Below are 24,758 nucleotides of genomic sequence, written 5' to 3'. Positions count from 1 at the left end.
GGGGAAGCCAAGGAATTCGGAGAAGTTTATATATGTATGAATCTCACCCAGGTTATGTAGTCTCCAGTTTCAGCATAATTTTGACCACTCTCCAGTGCCATAAAACAGTTTTGTAGTTGTTATTGTAATTTATACTTTTTCCAGAGCTTATAGTTGTTCTTAGGGAAAAAGACAGACAGATAGATAGATAGATAGATAGATAGATAGATAGATAGACAGATAGATAGATATACATATACATATACACACTCAAGTTACTCTGTATATATTATACACAATATACACTCTATATACTCTATACAGTATATACAAACTATACAATACGTTGATGTTTCTGACATTACAAAGATCTTTATAATATATCCTGTCCTTTTTCTTTGGTGTGTCTTTCATGTGTTGTAGTGACCCACAAATTTATACTAATGTTTCACTTAAAATTCAGTAGTCTCCCAATAACCTCTCTAGGAGTTTCCTCTAGCACAAGTCACTAATTTCTGACATTACTGGTCTAACTGAACCCATAAAACTTAATTTTCTGGAACACCACCAATTTTCCTGACATATCATGAGGAGGACTTAAATTTGATGTTTTAAAATATATTTCTGGAATTGTTAGAGTAAAGGATATTTCTCTTTCCCAGAAATTATTCATGCATCTAAAGGAGTAAATATATAGACAGGTTATTTTTATTTTTCTCAGATGAACTTTACAAACAAATTGAGGTCTTAAATACCAATAAAAAAAGATACTGAGATTATATGCCTTGGATTAATTTTATGCTCTAAATATTATAGTTAACAGTTAAATGGGCATTAGAGTCTAGGTAGTTTTTAACTTTGTAAAAATATTTATGGTCTTTTTATTGTTCAATTAATATTTTATTAAATACATTTCAAGTTCTTAATTCTCCAGTTATAAAACTAAAATATAAATTAAGAACAAAACATTTATTCTTTTTCTTCCTCTGGTAATGATCTTATTCATTTTTTCCTATAGGAAAGATTTTCAAGGAACATCTGTTATGTTGTTATCTTATAGAAATATGCTGTGTTGAAGACGTGACAAAGCCATTGTGACTATAAAATGATTGGGCTTGTTATGTTTTAAGCTGTAATGGAAAACATGGAGTGATGCCATATCTCTCTATCTCTATCTCTATTTCTGTTCACAATCACACAAACTCAGATTAGCAGGAATTATGATTTTAAAAGAGCTGTTTTTAAAACTCCTATTGTTTGCATACCTTCTCCCACAAAATTTGATAGAAGACCTTGGCTCTCCAGTACCCAATTTTCATTTTACCCACTGTCCCCAAGCCCACCACCATAGCCCTCCATTGCCTTTATAAAAGCACATTCATAACCAACTTAGGCCTCAGTACCAATAATTTAAAATATGCTTATAAGTTAGTCAGATCTTGGGAATGAAGTAAAAATGAATATCTCAGTGTGCCCTGAGTATTTTATGAGCCTGGCATTCTCATTTCCATTTAATCCTCACAATCCCTTGTATGATGAGTGTTCTTATCTCTACTAATAAGGCTACCGATGTTCAGAAAGATTTAATTTACCCAATGTTACATAGCTATTTACAGTCAGGGCCTAGATTTAAATCAAAGTCTTTGAGTCCAGTGCTCTTGACACTGCTGTACACTACTGTGTAATGAACTTCAAAGTTCGCTTCTAACTATTCCATAAAGTTATGTGCTTAAATGTACACCACTGATCAGCTACCTGATAAGCCATTTAAATTCTTTGCCTCAATACTAAATAGAAACAAGTTTAAAACTTATACTTTAAAATATCAGAGAAAGAATTTCTCTCAACAACTCCGTAAATAAGTTGTGTGCCTCTTCCAATTTGGGAATTATTCTTCCCAGGCCAAACAATGAATTATGGTATATTAATAGAAATATTAAAACTAATATCAAAAGAAAAATGTTACTTTCTGGAAAATATCAATAGGTAATTACCAATTCAAAGGGAAACTCTAGAAAATAATAGACCTAAACACATTGACAAATAAGAACTTGATATTATAATGTCTTACATTTAGTATTACTAAAGACTGAATTGTGTCTCTGCTAAATTCATATGTTGAAGCTCTAACCTCTAATATGACGGTATTTGAAGATAGGGTCTATACAGTGATAAATACAGTTAAATGTGGTCATCAGGATGGGGCCCTGATCCAATAGGATTAGTGTTCTTGTAAGAGGACACACCAGAGAGGTCACTCACTCTCCCTCTCTCCTTAAATACATATGGTGGCCACCTACACACCAGGAAGCAGAACTTCACCAGAAATCAATCATGCCAGTACCCTGAACTCAAACTTCCAGTCTCCAGAACTGTGAGAAAATGCATGTGTGTTATTGAAGCCAGTCAGTCGATGGCATTTTGTTATAGCAGCCTGAGATAATTAAGACAATTATTATTTTATTATTAGCTATTAAAATATAACAATAGCTTTGATAGCAAAGTCTAATTAGGTGGTTATTGCATTAGTCCAGGAGAAAGATAATGATGCTTTCTCAGAGATTATAGTAATAGAGATGACAATACAAAAAGATTTAGACATATTTTGGTGACTTGGCCAACAGGATTTGCCTAGGTATTGAATGGGGCAGTGAAAATGAGGGGATGCAAAGAAATAAGCATGACTTCTAAATGTCTAGATGGGTGGTGGTGCCACTTACAGAGATAGGGAAATTCACAGAAAGAACAGCCTTGGAAGGGGGTGTGGAGAGGGGGAGTGGAGAATGGAGGGAAATTTTTTAATACATAAATTTTGAGATGTCTTTGAGATATTCACACAGGTTACCTATCTGGGGAAGATGGTGGCCTGAGTTCTACCTTCTCATCTGCCACATGCTAAGTCTTCTGAGAGAAGCAGTAACTGTGATAGGAGAGTGGGCAGAGCTCAGCAGGGTGTGTGAAGCCAGAAGGTGGTACAATCAAGGAGAGAAAAGCACAGGATTTTATGCATCAACCTCATTATTCCGGAGACTGTGAAAGCGCTAATACACCCACTACGGCCACACGGGGCAGACTAGACTGTCTTTCTCCATCTTCCGAGGACACAGCTGACGAATAGGAGAGAAGACTGTGCTTTCTCTGTCATGTCAGATTTGCAGTCCTGAAAAGAATACTCAGTTTACCTTTACAGGCAAAGACAGACAGGGCCTAGACTTGGCAAAAGGAAGTAAAAACAAACCTTAGGGAACCCAGCTGCTAGAAACAAGACAGAGAAGCAGAGCACTTAGAATAATCTGTACTTCATGGACTAAAACACAAAAGATAAGATCTCTTAATTATGGCATGAAAATCATGAGACTAAATGTATCATTTTTAAATTTAAAACTCCAATTGTTGAAAAAGAAGATGTCACCATTGAAAAGTGAAGAAATATATCAAAACACAAACAGATATGCAAAACACCTAAGGATCACAAGGGAAAAAAATAACAGAAGGTTAGAGGAGAGGTCTAGCTTAGCAATATGGAGTCATTCACTTGAATAGAATTTAATGTACAGAGAGATATTCTATTTACCTTTACCTCCAGAATCAGCCTCTTCTACTTCTTGACAACACTCCCTGTTAGAAAATAAATTCTTACCTACTAGACCTTTCACTTTAATTAAAACACAGTTAGCTGGGCACCTCCAATACATACCAATAGCATTAATTAAAATGAGCATATAATGCATACAGTGCAAGCACAGTACCTTGCACATAACAGGGCCTCAACAAATTTTAGTTTCCCTTCTGTCTTAGGAGGCAACTGTTTGTCCCTTACTTTTACTCTTTGAGATTTTATTTATTATTTATTAACTTACTTATCTATCTATTTATTATCCTCTTTCTTAAACAGTCTTATAAAACTAAATGTACCTACATATTGTTATCTTTTCTGAGTTATTCCTTTCAATAAAAAGCAAATTCTTTCTTTTTACCATTATTGAAATTAAGGGGAGAAAGCACAAGCTTCTAGAATATGTATTTTGACTTATATTTACCTTAGGGTATAAATAAATCTACACTGACATAATATCACACATCATAAAAATAAGTTTGTATATGAAAGTAGTTTCTTTAGCCACCATTGAAATAGAATGCAATGAATATGCAATGAACAATCCAGACATGTATCTATCTTTCTCTATTAGTAACATACTAAAATTCAATTCAATGGCATAATGAAGCCTATGCTATTGTAATGATTAATTTTATGTGTCAACTTGACTGGGCCATCAGATACCCAGATAGCTGGTTAAATATTATGTCTGGGTGTGTCTGTGAGGATATTTCCAGAAGAGACTAGCATTTGAATTGGTGGAATAAGTAAAGCAGATGGTCCTCCCCAATGTAGGTGGACGTCATCACATCTGTTGAGAGCCTAAATACAACAAAAAAAGCAGAAGGTTGAATTTGCTCTCTGCCTGACTGCTTAAGTTGTGACATAAATTTTCTCCACCAGCCTTCCTGGGTCTCCATCTTGCAGATGGCAAATTGTGGAAGTTCTTGGCCTCGATAATTGTTTGAGCCAGTACCATATATATGCATATATATACAAAATGCTCAATAAATATTTTCAGAATCAATGAATTAACAATGTATGAAGCAATGCCATAATGCCATTAGCTAAACTGATGAGGAATAGATTAGATGATCGGGAAAAAATGTATTCTCCCCTAGAGCAAATATATTTTTATATAAAAATGAACGTGCTCAGAAATTGGACTACTTCTAGGAAGGCCAAAAATATGGAGTATGCAATAGGGAGCTGTGCAGTATAATTGATATCATAGCAGTATTAGTCAGGGTTCTTCAGTGAAACAGAACCAATAGTACAGAATATATTCATTCCTATCTTCTATATTCATTTTTATATTCATTCATTTCCATGACATTAAATATCATCTATAGATCTCTGACTCTGAAATATATATTCCAAAACAATACTTCCTCTATGAGCTCTAAGTTTATGAAATAATCAGCTGCATACTTGATGTCCTTGTTTTGGCTATTTCTGAGGTATTTTTAGATTATAATATACAAAACTGATCTTTAAGTCTCCATGTCTGTCATAAAAGCAGACTCTTCTACAGTCATCCAAATATTAGTAGTTGGCACTTCCATTCACCCAGATATTAAATTCTGAAAAGAGTCATTTTTAAACTTCCCTTTCCCTCTCACTATCATCTAATTCATCACTAAACCCTAATGAGTCCCTCTCGAAAAATATCTCCCATTTCTGTACTTCCCTCCACTTCCATTGAAATAATTCTCCAAGATACTATCATTACAACAGTCATTAGGTCCACTACCACCGCCTCTCCAACTCATTTCCCCAGATCTACACTTGTTCTCTTCAACTTTATTCTCCATTCAGCATCCAAGATTTTTTATTGAGATATAATTTTAAATATAACATTATATTAGTTTTAGGTATACAACATAATGATTTAATATTTGTATATATTGCTATATGATCATCACAGTAAGTCTGGTTAACATCCATCAGCACACATAGTTATAATTTTTTCTTATTATGGGAACTTTTAAGATCTACTCTCCTAGCAACTTTTAAATATACAGTACAGTATTATTAACAATAGTCACCATGCTGTACAAGATGATGTTTTTAAATTCTAAATCAACTCATGCAATCTGCCTAGTTTTTCAGCGGTTCCCTGATATAGTTAAGAAAATAGATCAAAGCAATTGCAAACCCCCCGAATAACCTATGAGATCCTGCAGAATCTTGCTACCACTTACTCTGCCAATCTAATTCTATGAAACTTCACTCTTCATATACTACGTTCCAGTGACACTTGCTCTCAGCTGCTCTAGCACATCAAAGTTTCTCCCAATTCTCAGTCTTCACTCACACTATTATCAGGACATAGAATGATGTGCCCTTCATTCTTCTCTCTGTACATCCTCTAGGTTCCAGCTTAAATATTACTTCCTCAAATATAACTTCCATTGCATTCCATAAACCTAGATATAATTCTTTTTCTCCATAGAATTCATCATAATTTGTAATTTCATATGTATTTGTGTATTTATTATATAATGACTACATCTTTAATAGGATGTAAATTCTGTGAAAATAGACAACTTTTTTTTTCTTTTTTAATTTAGCACTGTATCTTGAGAGCCTAGGGCCTTGGTTTCTTTAGAAAAGTGGCATTATTGTAGAACAATTGTAATTTAAGGATATAATAGATCAAGTAAGCAAACATAATTGAACTTCTTTCTTAAAGCTGTACCTTCACATGGTTCATATAGCTATTCTTTCCAAATATCCTGCGAAATACAAAAGCCAAGGGCAATAATAATGATTTTAATTTTGGTTTGAAATATATAAAGGTGTTTTTGTTTTATTCACTGAAATAATATTTTTGAAATCCTATTATGTGCATGATAGGGCAAAAAACTGGTAAGACAAAGATAAATGATATTTTTTGCAATTAAAGTGTTCATAAAATGGTTGGTAAAATTAAAATATCCTCAGTCAACAGGTATTTATTGAATGTCAAGAACTATGCTAAGTTTTGGAGACACAAAGATGAATAATGCATGTCCCCATATCCAGACAGAAGAAAACAGAAACATGCTCGACTGTAACATGTATCTGTGTTATAAGTATAGTATGCTAAGTCTAATTAGGAAGTATTTAACCCTACCTGCATGAAGAAATGAGGGAAGCTACTCCAAGAGGTGAACTTGAGGTACTCTCCCAAAGGATGGAGAGAAAATTTTACGGGGAAAGAAATTGGATTAGGGCATTCCATTGGTAAACCTGTGCAAATCATGTAGATTTATTTCAAGGTAACTACAAATAAGGACAACATTTATTTATAAACCATGTTTTCTTAGTTTGTCATACACTATAGAGAAAAAAATTAATTTTCAGTGACTGATCTTATTTTCTATAGAAATATAGAAAAGAGTAATCTTAAATATTCTAGATTTATGCTGTTTCAAAAAACAATTAAAGTATGCACACCTTTAAGATAAAAGCCAATTGTAAAAGACACTGGCTGGCTCAACCTTTCAGACCACAATTTATTAACAACACTGTGTTTCTAAAAGGACAAGATATATAAACACATATCAAGGCATAAAATCTGCTGTTCTGGCAAATGATGTCAGCCTAGCCCTTCATCTGGCCAGGCGCATTCTCAAGATACCAGATTCCTCCTTGCAACTTCTAGAACAGAGAAGGATGAGATGACCTGGCAGTTGATTGCAGCTCTTTCCTCTTTTACACCCTCTTCCCCAGAAGGGTAACCGAGACAGAAATCTTCTTGACTCTCTCCCCCACTTCAGTCTGTCAAAAGATCCCAAACCCTAACAGTAACTATTTATTTGAGACTAAAACAGTCCTTTCAGCAGACTTGCTTTATGGTTACCAGGTATAATGAATATATGATATTGTCAAAGATTTATGCTTTTTTTCCATTTGTCTTTAACTGTGTTTGACATAAATAAATAACGTGGAATTAAGTGGTACCATATGAGCACATCAAATATTTGAAGTATTGAGTCCCTATTTCATAGTTTTAGTACAGATAAATCTGTCCTTATTCATGTAGTATTAGATCAGCCAAGTTCCAACCTCAAATTCTCAGGCCCACTCCATCGTTCCAACTTATTTTCTCACTCTTTCCCCTTCCAGATTTAGAAAAATATCTCATATCACATAAATCTCATTTGAGCTGTCCCTTAGTGGAGTAAGATTCTTTGACTACGCTTCACTTAAGCATCCCCTGAGAATGCTACGTGAGGAAAGAAGCAAAGGCTATTTTTCAGGGTCTTGAGAAGCAGAATGTATACAAAATGATCCCTAGCTAATGAAGAAGTAAGAGGCCCAGTAATCCTAGCTCTGAACTTGCCTTTGGGATCTTAAGAAATCATCTCCCTCCTTGGTTTTAAGTCCCTCATCCATAAAATGGAGAAACTATATGGTCAAAGGTTTTTCATGGAGTTTAAATAAATTCATATATTTGAAAGTTTTAAAATGAATATAAAAAGCACTAAGCCTTTTACTAAAATCAAAGAGGGACACAACTCCACTGACTCATACACCACTTCTGCCCTCAAATGTATCCACTGGCCATACGTCTCTCAAACGACAATGTAACTATCAGCTTGACTTTCCTTTCGTGATTCTCAAAATGACTGTTAGAACTACCTGGCTGAGTGCGTCACTCCAGCAAGCTGAGCATTGTTTCTGTAGCACAGAAACTGTGTCATCACAAACTAGCTCAGAAAGGTAGTAAAGGGAAAGATAAGGAAATAGAAGTTTTGAAGGACAAGATAAGAAAGTCCTTAAGAGCACAGAATGAGAAATTGTAAAACACTGCTATACCTTCCAGAATTTAAGAGAGAGAAATTTGAAATGTAAAGTCAGGAGTGGGCTCTCTATTGCTGTCCAGTTACAGTGTAACAACCCAGGCCATCTCAATAAGTAAGATCAGAAGATATTGATCAAACAATTTCAAATTCCAGTCCCATTACCAAACTATCACCTTGTAGTTCATTATGAATGATACATTTATATATTTTGTCCATATGTTCTGAGTACTATAATTTTATTACATTTTTGTGTTATTAGCTAGATGTATACCTTTAAAGTAAACCACATTTTTAAACCATATTTTGACATTCTTCCTTATTCTACTATAAAAGAAGCCTCAAAAACATGACTTGGCCCCAATATTCATAATATGTGACAATTTGTTTTTTGTTGATTCTTGTTGAAGTTGGTCTTATTTATTTGAATAGCTGAAATACTGGTAGATAAATTTGCTTCTATTGTTTTATAAACCATAGAAATTTTTTCTGGCTATTTTCTATTTTAACTATCTTCCTCTAAATACTAACAATCCAGATCTGCTCCTTCAGAAGTGAATACCTAAGTTTGATAACAAAGAGGCCTTTTGCCTTAATCAAAGGAACCACTCTTCAGTCTAAGCTCAAGTGACAGATTCAATTGGATTTTTGACTTGTATAACAACCACAAAGAATCTATCACCTTGCCCAGCAAGTAAGCTTTCTCTGTGCTTGTCATTTCTGTTACAAAGGAATTATCATGGAAAACAGTGCTTGTGAGGAAGGCCATATATAACCTAAGAGAGGCTCAAGTGATGGAAATAGAGATCCTGGTCTATCCTTTACTTCCCTGAAAGCAATTTCCAGGCAATCAAAACCTCTCTGGAAGTCTCCATTTTCACTGGGAACTTGTATAGTATTTTGCCTCCTACTTTGCTGGAATTAAGCCATATGTAATATACTCTCCTTAACATTTCAAACACTGTATTAATCTATTCAGGCTGCATAACAAAATACCATAGACTTGTAGTTTAAACAACAGAAATATTTTCTCACAATTCTGGAAGCTAGAAGTCTGAGTTCAAGGTGTCATCAAGGGTTGGGTTCTTCTAAGATCACTCTGCTATGTTGCAGATGGCTGTAACCCTCTATCTTCACATGGTCTTCCTTCTGTGTATCTGTATTCTAATCACCTCTTCTTTTTTTTTTTTTTTTTTTTTTGCGGTATGTGGGCCTCTCACTGTTGTGGCCTCTCCCGTTGCGGAGCACAGGCTCCGGACGCGCAGGCTCAACGGCCATGGCTCACGGGCCTAGACACTCCGTGGCATGTGGGATCTTCCCGGACCGGGGCACAAACCCATGTCCCCTGCATCGGCAGGTGGACTCTCAACCACAGCGCCACCAGGGAAGCCCCACCTCTTCTTTTAAGAACATCAGTCATATTGGTTTAGGTCCCACACTAATGACCTTATTTTAACTTAATTACTTCTTTAAAGACCCTGTCTCCACATACAGTCACATGCTGAGGTGCTGAGGTACTGAGGGTTAGGACTTCAATCTATTAATCTGGGGGAGTGACATCAGCAAGATGGCCAAATAAGATGTCCTTCATCATAGCCCCACTCAACAACAACAATTTGGCATCTATCCACGGGAAGAGTGCCTTTGTAGAAACTGAGAGATACAGGTAGGAGACTGTGAAACCGCAGTGCAGTCCAAGAATGAGGAGGGTCACTTTGAAGAATGGCCTGCACCCTGGCGGCTGACTCACCTACCACGGTCTCAGCTACAGATCCAGAAACAGCTTCATACCTCTGAGGACTTGGCTACAGCCCCGTCTGGCTTTGGTCCGTCACAAGCACCATAGCTGGGAGAGTCTTGCCCACAGGAAGACAGATAATAGACGTACAGACCTCTGTTTGGCTGTGAACCCCTGAGTGGCCCATGAACCAGCTCTGCCCCCACTTAGCTGTGAACCAGGAGTCCCTTGAAAAAAGTGATTTAGACAGTCACCCATGGATCAGAGAGCCTTTGTGGAAGTCCAGGAGTCCAGCAGAGAAGTTCCAGCACAAAAAAGTATGAGATTGGATGCAGTGGAAAGAGTAAGAGGAACAAACTGACTTTACACACATCACCTCTTCCCCAAGGTGACACAGCTCAGTGCCAAGAGGGCCTTCTCAGCTGTGATTTCTCCCTGGGGGGGCAATAAGAGCATGTGACGGGGGAGTGCCAGGCTTCCTCAGATGTGTGCGGCCCTGCCAAAGATACCCATCTCTGTCTCCCTCCATCCAGAGGACTGTGGAGATCTGCACAACTAGGGGACAGAGAGCAGCTGGGAGAACGGCAGGCAGGGCTCCAAACTGAGCGTATCAAAGGGACTTGGATCCTACTAACCCATCATGGACTCCATCAGGAAGCCAGCTCACAAGCCACTGGGGATGCCTCACAGATGTTAAGAGAGTAGATCTTAAATGTTCTCAACACACACACACAAAGGGTAATTATGTGATGTAATGAAGGTGTTAACTAACCCACCTGGGATAATCATCTCACAATAGATACATGTATCAAATCATTATTTTGTACACTTTAAACTTGCACAATGTTACATGCCAATTATATCTCAATAAATCTAGAAAAAACTTCTAATAAATAAAAAGGCATGTAAACTTTAAAGAATGTGGTGGTGAGGACATAATTGAGTCCATAACAAGCCTCCATAAGTTTTTATCTTTAACCATGATCCCATAACATCAAACTTTATTTCCTCTTGCCTTAATGGACTTCTTATTCTAATGCCCTCCTGTCTTCCTTTTTGTGGCTGCTGGCTGCATTCCTTTTTATGTCTTCAGATCATCATAAACCTGAAATCTTACAATACTTTAAAATTCTAAGTTTCCAGTGGAAAAGTGAAATTACATTAAAAATGAAGCATGACCAATGAAGTGTAAAGAAGTAGAATCCAAACACAATACTGCACACACACACACACACACACACTCACACAGAAATATTTTCCACATTCCATGTATATACACATAGGGTTTTCTCATTTGTTTCACCTTGACATAATTCCTTACAGGCATTGCTCTAAGCTAATGTTAATTGAATAGTCATGCTAGTTGGAGTTGGCAACAGTGTCAAATTTCTTGGATGACACTAACAAAATACACCTATAATCACATCTAATTCTGAAATTACTGGCAAAATTCAACTCGTCTTCTGGACTATCCTGAACTTTTTTCACAAGTGTTACTACTTAGTTCTCTTTTTCTCCCTTGGGACTGAAATTTTTAAGCATGTTCTTTTAAACTGAAGCAACAAAAGCCCAACCTAAATAGTCCAAGAAGTAGTACTTTAGATTTTGATGCTTGTCATTAATTTTTTTCCATACGTTACTCTTGAGAATATTATTTTAATTTGCTAGTATGAAGTTAGAATAAGAAGGCCTGTAATTTTGACCTAAGGAGATATAATGGTTATTTAAGAACATCTGTGCAGATAAAAGGTACAGAGAAGTGGTAGGGTATATAGTCCATGGGATGGTTCTTCAAAACATGCTCTGAGGTTTTAATCAAAACAAGAAGTTCCTTCTCACATACAGTTGACCATTTCCAATTCAGACATTTAAAAAGAATAACTTCCCCCTTGAAGAATATAATTCCTAGATTTTTTTAAGGTTGGCAATATTTCCTAGACTGGCAAATTAATTTCCTAGACTGATTCTTTTTTCTCTTACAACTTAAAACCTCAAAATCATCCATCCTGCATTAATTTAATATGATAGATAAGAACAGCTGCAGGCATTCCAGTCTAACCTGTACAGGATAGAAAGTCAAAGATTTTTTTTCCCTGATACCTGAAGAAAAGGTGCCCAAAAAGCTTATTCTCACTAACTTATGACGTGCATTTCCATCCTGCCTATGTACGAGTAAAGTGGATTCTAAACTATTAAGAAGAGGCAATGTTGCTATAAGAGCTACCTCCCTTGTCCCACCTCCCTTCTTTCTCAACTGGTAAGTCCCTGTGCCAAGGACAATGGATGGCCACAGCTATCCATGTTGCCATGGAGAGTAAATCCAATCGCCTCAGAAGCTGGATATGTCTTTCAGCTTCAAGAAATACCCAACATCGATCAATCTTTGTATCAAGTTACAATAAAATTTGTTAAGCCATGGTGAAAGGTTTGAGTCATCTCTATTCCAGTCTCTTATCTTGCCTAAAACATATCAGGAGTTTCAGAAAGTCCACCAACTTTCCTGCTTAGCATATGTAGCCTGTCTGAGCTAGTACCATTGTCCAGCCATGAGACACAGGGGAACTGAGCAGTTGCACATCTATCATTGCTCAAGGTTTGTGCTTCAAAGTGCTCTTTCCCTTGCCTTTTTATGAGGAAGATGATTACAATTTCTTGATTTCAGCATTTCACAAAGCAAGGCAATTTTGTCCACCCAGGAGCCTACTTTTGCATTTACATGAAACCTGGGGGCCTAAAAGTTTGATATATGAAATCATTCCAGAAGATTTTATGAGCAGAGACCCAAGGTAATGGTTAAAATGTATTTGAGAGCAATAAATCAATAAAATATAGCTGTTGTTTCACGATAAAAGATCCTTTCTTTTAGGTTCTTTTAGATTTTTCCTAAAAATCTTCAAATAGGTTTCTAAATGTTTTGCAACAGGGTCCTTAAGGCCATATATATGTGAATTATAAGTTATCTTATACTCTGTTTCTACACATGCACTTTAATTTTCCCATATTCCAGACTTCTTCCACATTGATGGTAGGAAGTCACATTACAAGACTCTGATAGCCTTTGCAGCTCTTCAGCTATTGTTGAAAAACAGTTTCATGCAAAGGGAAACTGGTTAGTCTGTATAAAAGCAATTAAATAAGCTTTTATGTACATTTGCTGATTCTGTATTTAACACAGTAGCTTGTACCATGTTCACATTGTCATAAATATTTTTCTTACCCTTAACATTTATTCAGAACGAAATGCAATGCTTTCACGCATTCAAAATAATATATCGGTAATACTGTTTGTGCACTAATATGCTTTACCTGAATTTGTTTGCCTAGAAAAGGGAAATAGCTTTATATACACATGTTCATTTTAAAATGGGAGGACAAATGATACCAGTGATTCATGACACAGTAAAACTGTGAACATCACTTAGCCAACTAAAAGTCTTTTAGCTTTTGTATTCAGTTTCATTTACTTATTTTTCAAAACTCTGAACACCAATTATGTGTGAAATCCAGTCTACATGCCTGAAATACATAAGTAAAGAAAACAAGCAGAACATTCTTGCTTTTTTTGTGTTCTAGCATAAGGAGACACAAAGTAAAGAATAAACACAACCAACTGAAAGTAAAGAGCAAGCTAAGGGGTTTGGGGTGCTGGAAAGACAGATTGCGATTTTAAATAGGCTGGTCAGAAAATGATTCACAGAAAAAGTGACAACTGTGCAAAGGTTTGAATGAGATGAGGTTGCTAGCCAGTGAGAATAACTGGGGGAAGAAGGAGAGGGAGAAGCCAGGGAGAATAATCTTGGACAGGAGCTTGTGTACGATGTTCAAGGAACAACAGGATGTTCACATATTCAAGAATGAAAAAACTCAACCAAATCCATGTCATTCAGTCTAAACTTCCCTGAGTCTACAGGTAACATGCATTGAGTCATTCCTGTTTATAATAAACTAGTAAGTTTCATTCCTGCTTATAATAAACTAGTAAGTTCTCATAAATATTTTCAATTTATTTACACGTTTGCATCCCCATTCTTATGCAGTTTTAATTTACATTTTTGCATTTTTCATTATATTATAATCTTCTTCAGGATAAGGAATTGGTTCTCTACTCATTATTTTTCTCTATTATGTTTTTTAGACCCAATAGACATTCAATAAATCTTATTAATTGTAAGCAGAAAAAACAGACTTAAGCGGCTGAGTTTTAAAAATTTTAACTTAGATTCCATGAATCACAGTCATCAAATCTTTTGGTCTTTGCCTCAGCTTCCTAAAGTGCAATTGAAAACCAATTAATAAGTTGTTAGATGTGTGAAACATTGTATAAATGTAAAATTATAATCAAAGAGACTCCTTACTTGTATTCTACAAATATATGAATAAAAAATAGGAGAGATAAAACGCAGAATTCTGAACACAGTTATTCAGAAAAAAATGCAATTGACAGAACATTGAGAAAATCAAAACACTGCATGTTGGGGCCAGTGATGACATTCTGTGAGCTACTGACCTGGATTTTCAGCTCTGATGGCCAATTATCATCAGCTAATACTAAATACCTGGATGCTAACCGCGATTAGGCCCTTGGGAAAGCTTTGCCTTCCACATTGATCCATTTCATGCCTTGTCTATTTCTAGAATCATGTCTCTCATGATTTTTAATCTTGTCAACTTTCATCTGAATCCCAACTTGCAATCATATAATAAGTCCAGTACTTAAATAATGTACTTTCATAGTTTCAAGATGCTACATAGGCTGTTTACATCAGGACTTTCTCTGATTGGTGTTCTGCGACTGTGGTTAAGCCTCAAAATTATTTTATTTATTATTCTAAACTTTTTACAAATTCCCGAAAGAAGTATGAACAAATTTACTCGACAGATTGGTAATGAGAAATATTAAATGAGGTTATCCTAGGATATTGTTATTATTATTTCCTTTCACATAGAAAGCGAAGCTGCTCACGGTGTTCAATAACTTTCAGTCTACCTTTCTTACAGACCCAATGGAACAGATTTTATCTTATTTACAGACACACAAAACATCCTCCCATTCAACTTCCTGTTACGAATTGTACATTGTCGTTCATTATTCATTCATTTTATATCTAATTATCTATCTCCAGCAATACACTAGAGACTGTGCTAGATGCTGGGGACGTTAATATAATTAAGACATTCTCTATGTCTTTTAGGAATTTACAGACTAGTGGAGGAGAAATAGAGATTGACATTCTACTTTGACTAGAGCTTTCCAGCATATTGTGGTTCAAAAGTTAGAACAGAGGAAATGACCCATGCTTACCAAACTCAAAGAAATTGGTATATAAACCAGTTGTATAAGCCAATTGCCTACTTACAAATTTAAAAGTAGTGATATTTTCTCAAACTAATGTGAATATCCTTTTTCACTATCCAGAGAAGCCTTTACCAATATCAGATTAGAAAAGAAACCAAGGTAACATTCAGACGGTTTCCCAGTGAGAATGGTATTAGAGTAAAGAAATCTAAATAGTCATAACCTATACTCAGGCTGTAATAAATACTGCAGAACACACTCAGCCACTACAGCTTGATGTACCTCCACTGTGACTCAACAGTCAGTGCTCTAGGTATAATGTCTTCACTATTTTACAGTTCAGGCTAGCACAGCCAAATCCTAGCTCTTGCTTCTTTCTCCCCCAGGCTTTTTGATGTTTTATAAACACGTATTTTCTTCAAGCCAATTAAAATATATTTGGTTCTGTTTGAGTGATTGCCACCCATTCACTAGGTGACACAAGCACGCTTTCTTGAAACTTACCTTAGGTAACTATCCTTATATTATCTTGCCATTTTTTAATACATTGACTATTTCTTAGGCATGCTATGTATTTAACTGTACTGGCAGAAAAATATGATTTGCAGTAGGCTATTAGAACTAGTAGATACAATGACTTTTATATTTGCCAAAAATGACCTCTTTCTATCTTCCCAGGTTGTAAAAATGATGATTATTGTCGTGGTGACATTTGCCATCTGCTGGCTGCCCTATCATATTTACTTCATCCTCACTGCAATCTATCAACAACTAAACAGGTGGAAATATATTCAGCAGGTCTACCTGGCTAGCTTTTGGCTGGCAATGAGCTCAACCATGTACAACCCCATCATCTACTGCTGTCTGAATAAGAGGTAAACACAAGATTACCAAATGCAAGCTCCTTTTCACTTCTGACTTCAGTGAAAGCATATAATGCTGTTCCAGCTCCCTGATGCACATTTAAAATTCAAAAGGAAGGGAAAATTGAGAAATTCACTGAGAGGAGCACAGAGCTAGATATTTTTCTAGACTCCTCCCTATTTAATGAAATAGCTCACCTTAACAATTACCTCTTCAAAACAACGCTTTTAGGGATTCTAACTGGGTGGGTTTTATATAGGCCAAATTCTCTCTCCAAACCCTTTAGAATTATACTTGCCAAAGAAAAAGAAATGCCCTGTTATTAATTAAAAGAGGAGAGTTGAAAATGTGCTCAAGTCCTCGAAGAAATGAAGGCACATCGTAGAAATGCGCAGACGGAGAGATGATGGCATATGTGAGTGGACTCTATTAAAAAGGATGTCTGGTAAATAGACTTCAAAATAGAAGGTGTTGTGAGAGCAACAGAAGCAACACTAAGGAAAAGAATGACAATCCTCCTTCCAGCATAATGAGGTCAGCGAGTTAGACAGGGTGCAGCCTCTGGTGGAGGGGGCGCTATTTTTTAAAGTGAAGTTGGAAAGAAAAGTAGAAATATTCACAGTTCAATTTAAGACTGGGAAAAAAAAAAGGTAAACTGTGGTTTCCAGATAAAAAACACCTTAGTTGTAAGGTCAGCACATGTAGGAGAAGGGTTAAGTTTCATAGGGTCAATAATTTCCTTAATAAACCTATATGGTTTAGCACAAGCAGAAACTGAATTTCATGGAAGTAACTACATGACCTAAATCCTAAGCTCGCTTTCCAGTTGGACCTCTACCACACCGTTCCTCAAGTTTCTTAAAAACTACTAAATTCTTACTTTTTTTCAGTAAGTGCATAAGCCATATATCAATTCAAACCTCCCCATAAGCAGTACATCTGTTTTTAATCAACTTCATGTAATGATTTACAAAGCCAAGGATTTTGCACTTTCATATATGATTAGATAAAAACCATCCAGATAAGCAATTAATTTTAATATTAAATGAGACTTTATAAATGTGTAATTATTTCTGTAAGAAGCTATTTTCAAATATGTCATTTTTAAGTGCCTTACCCAGCAAACTTAATTCACTTATGTAAATGTATAAAATTATTGAAGAAACATACACTCTTTCTTTGGCATATTGATTAGTGATACTGTGCTTTTACTATATGATGACTTGCTTCTCATTGGTGGAAAATTAAGATTCAATTCAAACAAGAAGAATGTAGTAGACTAGTACCAATACTGTGGCATAAATTCTAAGAGTTTGACTAGAAAATTAAATTTAAAAACTGAGTTGGCTTAACTGCATTAAGTAGGGCTTTCTGCACCAGTTGAAGGAAATTTCCACTTGAAAACTTGACTTTTTCTTCCCATGGCCTGCTTCTCCTCAGATTTCGAGCTGGCTTCAAGAGAGCATTCCGCTGGTGTCCTTTCATCAAAGTTTCTAGCTATGATGAGCTGGAGCTCAAGACCACCAGGTTTCACCCGACTCGGCAAAGCAGCCTGTACACTGTTACCAGGATGGAGTCCATGACAGTGGTGTTTGACCCCAATGATGTGGATAAGACCAAATCCAGTCGGAAGAAGAGAGTGCCTCCAAGAGACCCAAGCTTCAACGGCTGCTCCCGCCAGAATTCCAAATCTGCCTCCACCACTTCAAGTTTCATAAGCTCACCCTATACTTCTGTGGATGAATATTCCTAAATCCATTTCCTCAGCTGAAAGAGTAGGGTGAGGCCATAATGGTGCCACCATAGGCCCACACCCTCCTGATTGTCCGTCAGCCCTGTCCTACATACTCTCTGAAAATAGAAGGGTAATTTTCAGGCAACTATGTTTCAACTGAGAAAGATAGCATATAAGTGTAACAAAGACACTATTCAGATATTTGCCCCCTCAAAAGTAAAATGGCCTTTAAATTTATTCTTTGAAAACTGAATTATTATATGTAACAGAAAAATATACTGAGAAATACTTGTAGAATGTTCCATTTTTCTCACTGAAAAATTGCAATATACATTTGTGACCCTAAGGTGACATATGATTTTCCCAAAAGATTAAAGAACCTTTAAAATATAATTATGTGAATGAATTACAACAAAACCTATATAAAATGATATGTTTTCATCTATAGCTATAAAACAGAAAAAAAGTTATATGACTAATTTTACCACTAGAATGATGGAAAATTAACCTCCAGTAGTAAAAGTTAATGAAAATCTTTGCAAAAGAGAACTAATTCTGTGGAATAAAATTTTTTTGAGATTTAAAGATTTTCTCCAAGAAATGTAACTGAAAAAGAAATCTAATCAAATTATTAGGCATCTGTACATATTATTTTCTTTACATTTTTATCTGGGAAAGTGGCTTCAAAAGAAAAAAAAAATAATTATTTACTTTTTGACCATTACATATATTAAAGCGCCAAAAGCTAAGAAACAAAGTTAGGGCCTTAAAATGACAAAGCAAATCCTTCTGATCCTCCCTATTTTATTTTTCACAAATATTTTAAAAATTTTTTAAAAGATAGGTAGATTACAAAACACTAAAGATGCTTTCTAATGGAGAAGGGAAGAATCTCTGACTACCAATTTTTTTTTTTTTTTTTGTGGTACGCGGGCCTCTCACTGTTGCGGCCTCTCCCATTGCGGAGCACAGGCTCCGGACGCGCAGGTTCAGCGGCCATGGATCACGGGCCCAGCCGCTCCGTGGCATGTGGGGTCTTCACGGACCGGGGCACGAACCCGTGTCCCCGGCATCGGCAGGCGGACTCTTAACCACTGCGCCACCAGGGAAGCCCCTGACTACCAATTTTTAGCAAGAATTAAAGATAGTAATTCATAGTTATGACAGCGGACAAGAACATCTACTAGCTCCAAAGGGAAACGTGTTTCTCCTCCATAACCCCAGGAAAAAGTTTAAGGTGGATGTCAACTTAATACTTGTACAGTGCCCTTATTCTCTCCCCTTCCCCCACTGAAAAAAGAGTAAGGACTAGGGGAAAGTATCAGAAAATATATTCAGATGCAAAGCCTTAGGACAAAAAGTTTATGTACTGCCTATATGTATATTAGTGCCTATAGGTAAATCAAGTAAGATGTAGAAAGCTGAATCAACTGTTAGAGTAGAAAGCTGGACCAAACTTGGATAAATGTGAAATAGTACCAGGTGAACGAGAATCATATACACCTTTCCACAGAGAGAGCCTTCCTTTTGTCTGCTTAGATAATTCAGAAATTCCTCTAGAAAGAAATGAGCTAATGGTCCTAATAGAAGCATCTGTTTTACTACAAGCAAAAATATACTGACCCATTTCTGAAATCCATAACAAAACAAGGTACACCATTAAGCGTAGAATTTATCTTCCAGACCTCAGTGCTTATAAACCATCTTTTCTTGAATTAGGGATACTGTCACTCCTGCTCAAGAAAGCAGAAACCTCCTGAGAATGTGGTTGTATAGTACAGACTTCTCCTTTAAAATAGTCAGATTTTTAAAGCTATCCAGCTAGAATAATTACCTATAACACTTTCCTGGATTTTTATGCCTCCATCAATACAGAACCTCCTATTTTTTTTTTAAGTACAAGATAAAAGCAATTATTTCAAGAGAATATCATGGTCTATTGCTCCAACAACATCAAATTTTCCAATCCTACCCCCTGTTTTGGACCTGAAGTCAGAAATATTTAAATTGTTACAAGGTGTTAAAAAAGTCTACACACCCCTCATCATATGTGTTTAAGCTGAATTTCTTCTGATTACACCAACAAACAAGTAGATGCACATACATACATACACACACATGCAAGTGTGCAGACACATACAGTCTGTTTAATGTATGTAAGAACTTCAAAGAATTAAATTCAAAATTGAACGCTGAAATAGTAGCGGCCTTTACAGAGTTGCCACAAACAGTGCAATAAAGCCTGTGAAGCTTGTATGCATGCTTTAGATAAGCAAATGTATTATCATTTACTACCTAATCGTTGAATATGTTTTTAAGTGTTCATTCCAAAATATGTAAATGCTTATCATATAATGTGAAAGTGTCAAGAAAAAGCCTAATATTTTAAAGCAAACATTTCTTCTTCTTAAATTTATAAATGATTGTGGGACTAGCATTAATGAACGTTCTAGATACATGGGACCATATTCAGCTGTAGAATAGGAATATGAAGTCTGGCCCCCAAAATCAATGTAATCATCCCTCACCAAAATACATTAATACTGGGTCGTATGGTAGTTCTATTTTTAGTTTCTTAAGGAACCTCCATACTGTTCTCCATAGTGGCTGTATCAATTTACATTCCTACCAACAGTGCAAGAGGGTTCCCTTTTCTCTACACCCTTTCCAGCATTTATTGTTTGTAGATTTTTTGACATTGCCATTCTGATTGGTGTGAGGTTATAACCTCATTGTAGTTTTGATTTGCATTTCTCTAATGATTAGTGATGTTGAGCATTCTTTCATGTGTTTGTTGGCAGTCTGTATATCTTCTTTGGAGAAACGTCTATTTAGGTCTTCTGCCCATTTTTGGATTGGGTTGTTTGTTTTTTTTGATATTGAGCTGCATGAGCTGCTTGTAAAATTTGGAGATTAATCCTTTGTCAGTTGCTTCATTTGCAAATATTTTCTCCCATTCTGAGGGTTGTCTTTTAGGACAGGAATAAAGACGCAGACGTTGAGAATGGACTTGAGGACACAGGCAGGGGGAAGGGTAAGCTGGGATGAAGTGAGAGAGTAGCATTGACATATATACACTACCAAATGTAAAACAGATAGCTAGTGGGAAGCAGCTGCATAGCACAGGGAGATCAGCTCGGTGGTTTGTGACCACCTAGAGGGGTGGGATAGGGAGGGTGGGAGGGAGACGCAAGAGGGAGGAGATATGGGGATATATGTATGCATATAGCCGATTCACTTTGTTATACAGCAGAAACTAACACACCATTGTAAAGCAATTATACTCCAATAATGATGTTAAAAAAATACTTTAATACACCTGAAAAACATAACTCCTGCCTTCACACATTACGGAAACTCAGTATAATTTAGCAGGACATCTAAGGAAAAAATATTGCTCCAATCAGCTGTTTTGTTTGTATTCTTTTTGTTGTTGTTGCTTTGCTTGCCAAGTATCATCCTTCTGGCATGATGCAAATACCTGAGTTCCAGAGAGTATCTTTAATACGTTTTAGGGAAAACTGACATCATTTAGTTAATACTCATGACTCTTAAACCAAGACCTCATGAAGCAGAATATTTTAGGTTCAAAAATTTGAAAAGTAATAATAATAAAATGAATGAATACAATATGAAAAAATGAAAGAGATAAGATTTTAGTCCTTTTGTCTGAATTTTGACACTGAGAACTGTAGAATAATACACATGGAAACCAGCTTTAGTAGGAGTCATGTTAAATAAAGCTATGCCAGTATTTTCATATTTGTCAGGGTTTGGAAGAATTTGCCTCCAAAATTCACTCTACCCTCTGATGTTCAAGTTCACTGTGAATCTTCTTCACTGTTTGTAGGCAAACAGTGGCTGGAAATACCAGGCAGATGGTCAAAACATCCTAGGTGTTTTTGTACTTAGATCAACAGCAGAAAAATACAAACTATTTTGAGAGAATTCTAAAAGACTCAAAAAACCTTGCATCATTTTAAATACTGTTTTTAAATACAAAAATAATAAACATTGTATTTTCATTATTTTGCATCTGGACAAAGTGTTTTTGAAATTCCCTGCATGGGAAAAAATTAAAGCAAACATGATTACTATAGAATCCAATCAAACATCTTTTATTTTTTTTAGCAAGCTCAGTATGCTGCTGCATTTTTTTTATCTCCCAACTTCATGACAATGACATTTCTGACCCAGCAGCCAAATTCATGTTCTTTTCCAGATCCTGCCAGTCTCTTATAAACAGAGATCCTATGCATTTCAAAGTGAACTCCACCCCTACAATGCACACAGAAGAATGCCAAGAAGCTTAGTATCATACCTCAGAAGAACAAAATAAATGTGAAAAATCAATGCTGCCTAGCTCAGAATTTGAATTTGATTTTTGTTAGTGCAGAATTTCATCAGAAAACTTCTGATTAGTGTCTGGTAATTTACTCCATCAACTACAAAGGCAGGAAAATTATAACAATTTCTCACATTTACCAGTAACAATTTGAGTTCCCATTTATTTTTGTCCGTGTGCCAAAAGTTAAGAAAATCCAAGCATGACACTGGCCAGGTTGTAATATTTTCCTTCAGGCCAAGCAGGAATGGAGAATAACGTCCAATAGTTCTGAACAAGTTCAGTAACTGTGTGTTGTAAAACAGCTTGGCAAAAATTCTGTGTACATAAGAATAAATGTATATAATGTTTGTAGCTAGTGAATAAAGTATTTTCAAGTTGTGATAATTATACTGAGTAGATTTAATACATTCATTACCCTTTGTATATGTGGTAATATGTAACAGATTTGATTTCTTTTTTATTTTCCTTTAAAAGCATTAAAAATAATATTAAAAATAAAAGCAGTCAATATTTTCCTACTGGAACATATGTTCCAAAACATATGTTATGGAACATCCTACCTTGTCTAAACACACTCACCTAACCATCCCTCAAAACTATATTGTGCTTCCTCCTTTATTTTTCTTCATAAAAATGTCTAGCTTTCCTAAATTACCTTGATTCGGAAAAAGCATCTATGGGGAGCAAAGGTAGCAAACTGCAGAAGAATATTCTGAGTAGTTAGCAGCAGCAGGTTAATTGGAACACAGACTGAAAAGTGCATGTAGCTGAGTATAGAGCAGAGCATCTTAGAGCCATGGCATCAGAGCTATAACAACTGACAGACTCCAGTTTAAACCCAAGCCCCACCATCTGCTAGCTGGGGGACCTGGGGCAAGTGATTCTCTGCACTGAGCTTCATTTAACTCATCAATAAAAAAAGAGAAAATAATAATTTCTTCAAAGTGCTAATGTGAAGATTGAATAAACTACTGCATGAATAAGGCAGAGGCAAACATTACATAAATGTTCAAAAACATCATTAGTATCATTGTGTGCATGGGGGGATTAAAGAAACCCTCGCTGCCCATATGATTCTGCCCCCATTCAAAGCTCTTTGAGGGGCATAAGGAGCCTATAGTCTCCTATCCCTGAGCCCTGGGCTGTTTTCAGAGTCCCCACAAGATCTCAGGGATTACATAAGTGTTCTGGAAATTTGCCATCTGGCCATGGGCCCTGAGCAGGGAAAGCTATACGGGTGAAGGGTTAGAAATGGCCAATTAAGAGAAGGAGTAGCTTCAGACATGTGAAACTAAACTCACTTCTTAGGAAAGGTGCAGCCATTTTAGGTTGAAGAATAAAAATGTTGAACTGCAGAAGATAATAGATGACGGAGGAAAAGCAGAAATTTTTCTTTCTGGTTTCCTTGGCAGCATCACTGACTGCTCTCTCAGGGCCTCCTCCCCCATGCTCTGAGGAAGAGTGCTCAGGGACAATTCCAGGTCAAGTGGCAGCAATGACCCACACTGACTCTCCATTTCCACCAGCTGCAAGGACATCTTATTTGATTCAGTCCCTCAACCCCATTTAGATACAAGCATTCCCTAACCTAACCTACCAACTCATTGAAGAAGCAGGAAGGAGAGAAAAGAGCAAGGGATCTTCACCAGCTCACCACCCATCTAAAGCATTGGGAAATCCTCTAAGCTCTTAAAAGATATCCAATGTTCTATTGACTCACACTATATCAACTGCTACAAACATGGTCCAAGTTGCCATCATTTCCTGCCTGGATTATTGCAATAGCCTCCACCCCATGTTCTCCTTAAAGTTTATTCTCAAGAAAGCAACCAGAGAGATTCTTTTAAAACTGCATCACATCATCTCTCACCTCTGCTTAAAACCCTCTCATGGCTTCCCATTTCACTCAGAATAAAAGCCAAAATCCTTACAACGGCCTAGTGATGTGGCCCTTAGTTTTTCTGCTTTTCTCTTCCATGCTCACTGAGATCCATGGATCCATCTACATCGACTTCTTTCTTAGCAAATGCCAAGCATGCTACAACCTCAGGACTCTGGAACTGGCTATCTCTTTTGTCTAGAATGTTGTCCACCGAGATAACTGCATGACAAACTCCATCATTTTCTTCAAATCTTTGCCCAGTGAGGCTAATACTGATTACTTTATTTAAAACAGCAAATCCTTACCCCCACCCCAAACTATTCCTCCCAATTTTCCATCTTGCCCTTTATTTTTTCACAGCATTAATCATTTTTTAGAATACCATATAACTTATTCATTATATTTAGTATCTACTCCCCTGAATAAATGTACAAGTTCTACTAGGGAATGGGCTCATTAAATAATCATTAAATGAATGAGTGAATAAAAAAGTTTTGATGCAAGGTATAGTGGAGATTGAAGTTCTTC

The 24,758-nt window shown here is 36.2% G+C and overlaps 1 protein-coding gene across 1 annotated transcript in view; it reads left to right on the top strand.

The window, feature by feature from the left end:
- Positions 1–18,018, top strand: part of TACR3 (tachykinin receptor 3) — a 58,684-nt gene extending 40,666 nt beyond the window's left edge. The window contains exons 4-5 of the mRNA XM_060011820.1: positions 16,080–16,276; positions 17,706–18,018. Coding sequence (XP_059867803.1) covers positions 16,080–16,276; positions 17,706–18,018 — 510 coding nt within the window. The remainder of the gene's footprint in view (positions 1–16,079; positions 16,277–17,705) is intronic.
- The last annotated feature ends 6,740 nt before the right edge of the window (positions 18,019–24,758 follow it).

This window comes from Delphinus delphis, chromosome 5, assembly GCF_949987515.2.
Source record: "Delphinus delphis chromosome 5, mDelDel1.2, whole genome shotgun sequence".
Lineage (NCBI taxonomy): Eukaryota > Metazoa > Chordata > Mammalia > Artiodactyla > Delphinidae > Delphinus > Delphinus delphis.
The sequence above is the reverse complement of the archived record's forward strand: the minus strand, read 5'-3'. Positions and strand labels throughout refer to the sequence as shown.